General features: G+C 40.5%; 1 protein-coding gene across 1 annotated transcript; it reads left to right on the top strand.

Annotated features, from left to right (window-relative positions):
* Positions 1–3,965: 3,965 nt before the first annotated feature.
* JR316_0001700 (Ribonucleoside-diphosphate reductase small chain) lies at positions 3,966–5,480 on the top strand (the record flags this gene model as incomplete). Its single annotated transcript, XM_047887500.1, has 5 exons — positions 3,966–3,992; positions 4,463–4,522; positions 4,592–4,824; positions 4,870–5,288; positions 5,341–5,480. The coding sequence occupies 5 exons, from the start codon at positions 3,966–3,968 to the stop codon at positions 5,478–5,480; spliced, it is 879 nt and encodes a 292-aa protein (XP_047752423.1).

Raw genomic sequence — 5,480 nt, 5'->3', positions numbered from 1 at the left:
ATCAAACAATAGAACTGCCTTTAAACGACGAATATAACGCTGAATGGTATCGTAGTTGTGTATAGAAGCATATGTACATCGAATGGTATATTTTTTTCAGGCGAAACCAGAAAAGCGTCCAGGGTATGTGAGATAACGTTTGACAAGGGGGTAGCTCTGCGACCAGGACAGTTGAGCCCTAGAACTCCCCGATAAGGGTTCAAATTGGAGAGAAAAGAGCCTGTGTCAAAAAACATATCTGGTCGGTCCGCCCATTTCACAAGTTGGACTTGTGCGGTAGTTATACTGGTTAATTTTTCTCAGATATATCAAAGCACCCCCCCCCCCCCCTAGCAAGGATACGCAACGACATCAAGGGAAACATTGAGTTTTCATCGGTAGCATTTAGGCGTCGTCTCCTCGAACAGTATTGTACACTCTTGCAAAGAATGAGTTCCAGTATACTCGACATTTGGAAGTGGACCTGAAAGTGGAGAAATGTTCCTGAAAAGATCTCCTAACTCATCTGGTGAAGGATTAAGGCGAGGCGCGTAGATTTCCGGCGAGGATTGGCGAATTACGTCGACTTAGGGTGTGATTTCCTCGTACAATGTTGCAGGCACATTAGAAGGCCGTGTTCCAGTAATATCAGGATTGGGGCACGAGTGGTACCTACCATCTTTTTGATAAAACAATAGCAAGTGTTAGCACACTCTTTTTATAACTGTTGATGGTTTTATCACAAAGCAAAATAATGAGAAGACTGGTCTATTTCTCATAAGTTTACTTCGCTTTTTCAAAGCCTTTTTCATTAGATAATACCCTTCTTTCTCATTATCTTTAGGGCGCTTTTTCATTACCTTTTGATTAGATACTAGCCTGGTTATTTGATAAGATTGTTCTACATCAATATATCTTATCTTTGCTTGGTCATTTCTGATGCCATTCCATCAAATCAGGAACACTGTGGGTACTTCTAGGCCATGTCTATCAATCCATCAAAGCTATTATTAAATAAACTTTTCTCTCCTCGGCCCCTTGGTCTATAAATAGTGCTCATCCTATGCTACTTTTGTGCATTGCTGGCAATGGATTGGGCGCTTTTGGGGGCATTTCTGGACCGTTTCCCTTGGTGTTTTTTGGTAGACCTATAGTTTTAAAGTGTCCCAATCCGAATATAAAATGAGAATTGCAATATCTTTACTCATTATTGTGCAATTAAGCGTACGATGTTTTGATCAAAAAGCGCACCTTGAATAGCACCATCCAGGGGCTGGTATGCACCATTTTGACTATGCAATTATTTTTCATTTATAATAGACGGAGTACATGCCAAGTTTCAGATCAATTGGAGCAGTGGAACCTATTGAACTAGGATGTGCACCCTACCCCTCCTCCTACCCCTTGTACAAATGCCTTCCTGATCAGATAAATTTATGCCCAACCAGGGCTGGGTAGGCGTCCATTATACCAATTTTTAGAGCCCAAAATATTGGTGCAATTCTAAGATTTAAGGGTACTACCCCCCATCCTCTCCAGAATTTGTATATTTTATTATGGGGTAGAATGGCCATTCCCAGCACATATAGGTATGTAAATCTGCTCTATATAGTACCACAGACGCAATACATATCTTTGAAGCATTCAGAGTGAAGGAGAACACCTTGGTTATGAGGCTAATAAAAAGGTATTGGATGTACAACATAATATGACCATATCACCGCTGATACTTCACCAAAATGCACATATCTTACATTCACAGATAGCTACTAAGGTCCTCTACATATTATATTCATACTGCCAAATGACCAGAACGCTTAACAAGATGGTACAAGAAGAAGAAGCATTGTTGTTCAAAAATGGAGGAAAAGCGAAATATGATGTAAAAGATAACACTTATAAAATACATAAACTATACGGCTGTGTAGCCCTAAATGACACCTATCTGTGGTATATGGACTCATGGAAATCCGATGAGTATGAGCTGAGATATGTCAAAATGTATCTCGGAGAAAGGCCAAAGAGGTGACCACAAACAAAGCATAAATAAAGGCCAATATCCATCCGGGTCTCTGATGGGTTCTTCAACACCTTTCTTTCCATATCTCAGCAACCACTGGTCCGATGCACAACATCCTTGATGTTCTGGAAAGCTGCATTTTGAGGCTATACTATCCTGCCTTTATATTTCCTGATCATAATCATTTATATATGGTAAATGCGAAAATACTATGCATTTTGATGAAGAATGGTATTCCCTCTGCAGCATCTCAGCTAATGGACGGATCTTTTTGCAGCCTGGGAAAGATATTTAGGGGGCAACTATAGGTATCTGTAGACGTCAAGAATATGATTTATGACAATGTATTTGTAGAGATATGGCCTGATCAATAACCTACCATACCTATCCTCATACCCCCCCTTAAATCAGTGTGTTCCCTTGTTGAAGAGGGCTTTTAAGGGTAAATTTTGAACTCTATGTACTGTTAGTAGTGGATCTACATGTCTTTCAATGGTCTGAGAGCCCATCCTATCCCATAATAAAATACACAAGTTCTGGAGGGAGTAGGGGGTAGTACCCTTAAATCTTGAAATTTCACCAATATTTTAGGCTTTAAAAATTGGTATAATAAGCGCCTACTTTATCCCAATTGGGCTTGAATTTATCTAATCAGGAAGGTATTCATACAAGGGGTAAGAGGAGGGGTAGGGTGCACATCCTAGTTCAATAGGTTCCACTGCTCCAATTGATCTGAAACTTGGCATGTACTCCGTCTTTTATAAATGAAAAATAATTGCATAGTCAAAATGGTGCATACCAGCCCCTGGAGGGTGCTATTCAAGGTGCGCTTTTTGATCAAAACATCGTACGCTTAATTGCACAATAATGAGTAAAGATATTGCAATTCTCATTTTATATTCGGATTGGGACACTTTAAAACTATAGGTCTACCAAAAAACACCAAGGGAAACGGTCCAGAAATGCCCCCAAAAGCGCCCAATCCATTGCCAGCAATGCACAAAAGTAGCATAGGATGAGCACTATTTATAGACCAAGGGGCCGAGGAGAGAAAAGTTTATTTAATAATAGCTTTGATGGATTGATAGACATGGCCTAGAAGTACCCACAGTGTTCCTGATTTGATGGAATGGCATCAGAAATGACCAAGCAAAGATAAGATATATTGATGTAGAACAATCTTATCAAATAACCAGGCTAGTATCTAATCAAAAGGTAATGAAAAAGCGCCCTAAAGATAATGAGAAAGAAGGGTATTATCTAATGAAAAAGGCTTTGAAAAAGCGAAGTAAACTTATGAGAAATAGACCAGTCTTCTCATTATTTTGCTTTGTGATAAAACCATCAACAGTTATAAAAAGAGTGTGCTAACACTTGCTATTGTTTTATCATAAAAAGTGGTAGGGACTAGTGGGGGCACGAGGGCCCGGGGGGGGGGGGGGGGGCGCGAAGGATTAAGGCGAAGTGCGTAGATTTCCGGCGAGGATTGGCGATCCACGTTAATTTGGAGCGTTACATCATCGTCCCGCGTTTAACGTACATTAGAAGGCTGCGTTGTAGTAATATCAGGATTGGGGAGAGGCCTGAGGGTGGTAGAATGTCCTTGAAAAGTTCTCCTAAATCATCTGCCGAAGGGTTCAGGCGAAGTGCGTAGATTTCCGGCGAGGATTGGCGATCTACGTCGTATAATGTGGCAAGCACATTAGGAGACTGTATTCCCAGTATCTCCGCATTAAATGATACTAACCAGTTATACGAAATAGGTAATCTGTTCGCCTCGCCAAGTCACCCCACATGGCTGCTTGGCGATTGGCATAGGCTGCTCGCCCCTTTTGTACCACGTCATTAACAGAGGCATCACCAGCCATTGCCGCTACTGCACTGTTCATCCACTATTTCTACTTTCGTAGGAAATATATATCTCATCGTCCAGTCCATTTTGTACCCAAGAAACATCGCTTTCATTATGGATTCATTACGCTCGACTTTGATGGTAAGATTTTTCTAAGTGGCTGTTGAATAGATCTATGCAGTAATGTTAATGTGGTTATCAATCACTGAAGTGTTTATGTTTTATTCGGTAAGACGTCGTTATTTTGGATATATCGTCATGGTATCCGCGTAATCGCGTTGTTGATGCCAAATTTGTACGTGCTTACCGATACATCTTTACTAAGTAGTAATATCGATTGCGTGATATATGTCTGGGCGGCGCAGCGGCGGGCAGTGTGGTTTAACGGCGCTGACTAATCTTGTTTGTATGTTGTGTATTTGATACATTATCGCGCGAATTGTAGATTTAAGTATAAACGTAGGCAAGTAAAGGTATACACGACGTTACATGCCTACCGTTACAGTGAATATTGGTTGGTACATTGGTTGTTTCTTGTTTATTTCCTTGCCGATATTCCCCCAGACACTGATATGTACTCTTCTGCAAAAATCCTCGTTCTTGATGCATAGGAGTGGTTACTCGTCAAGGACCCCCGGCGGTTTGTTATATTTCCCATCCGCTATACAACGGTACGTATGTGCTATAATTTATTTATTTCCCTTCATGATTGAGTGATATTCCTTTTCTTGCCTTTGCAGATTTGGAGAGCTTATAAACATGCCATTACGACACTATGGGAAGCTCAATACACTGGTTTATCATCAGATTACAAAGAGTGGAAGCAGTGCTTGTCACCCGCACAGCGATATGTTGGGGTTGTTTTCTTCAAGAACTCTATAGCTTCCCATGGAATGCACACGAGAATATTGGATATACTTTCCAAGGAAATCACAGTACCCGAAGCGCATTGTTTTTTTTCGGTTTCTAGTCGGTTAAGTGAGTGGCTCTCATTATGATTTGTGTTCTTTTTCCTCAGTCGTTCATTATGTTTTAATAGCGAGAACGTTCATAAAGAGGCGATGGCCAAAATTACGCATGGCCTTACCAGGCTCCGAATGGAAGGTTGTACTGATGATTGGGGACTATTGCATCACAAGAAGAAATTTGTGGACATGTGGTTGATGCCTTTGGTATATCCTTTTTCGGAGCGGTTGCTCATCGTCATCTTTATTCAAGGAGTCTTTGGTATTTCTCTGTCTCGAATTCTACAATGGTTTTCTTCCAAGGATTATCTGCCGGCTATGATGTCTACTTACACTCGAATTTTAAACGATCGGGAATGTCACATAGATTTTGTGTCGCTACTTTTTTACCACCTAAAGAGACGTCCATTGGCCGGTTTTGTTTACGAATTTGTTGGGGTTATTGTAAACATTGAAAAGGGTTTCGGTAATGGTATGTGTTGTGTGCTGTCATCAGTGTCTGAGTATAATGTTGAATGCTTTAGCTTTACTCAATATGCTCAATGTAGACATTCTAGAAAGCGATATGAACCGGTATATAGAATACAAAACAGATGCCCTTATTGTATCCTTAGGATACAAGCCAATGTACGGTACGAGTAACAAAGTATTTATTCTTCCATGA

The sequence above is a fragment of the Psilocybe cubensis genome, chromosome 2 (assembly GCF_017499595.1).
Source record: "Psilocybe cubensis strain MGC-MH-2018 chromosome 2, whole genome shotgun sequence".
Classification (NCBI taxonomy): Eukaryota; Fungi; Basidiomycota; class Agaricomycetes; order Agaricales; family Agrocybaceae; genus Psilocybe; species Psilocybe cubensis.
Note: the sequence above shows the minus strand (reverse complement) of the source record. Positions and strands in the feature narration are given on the sequence as shown.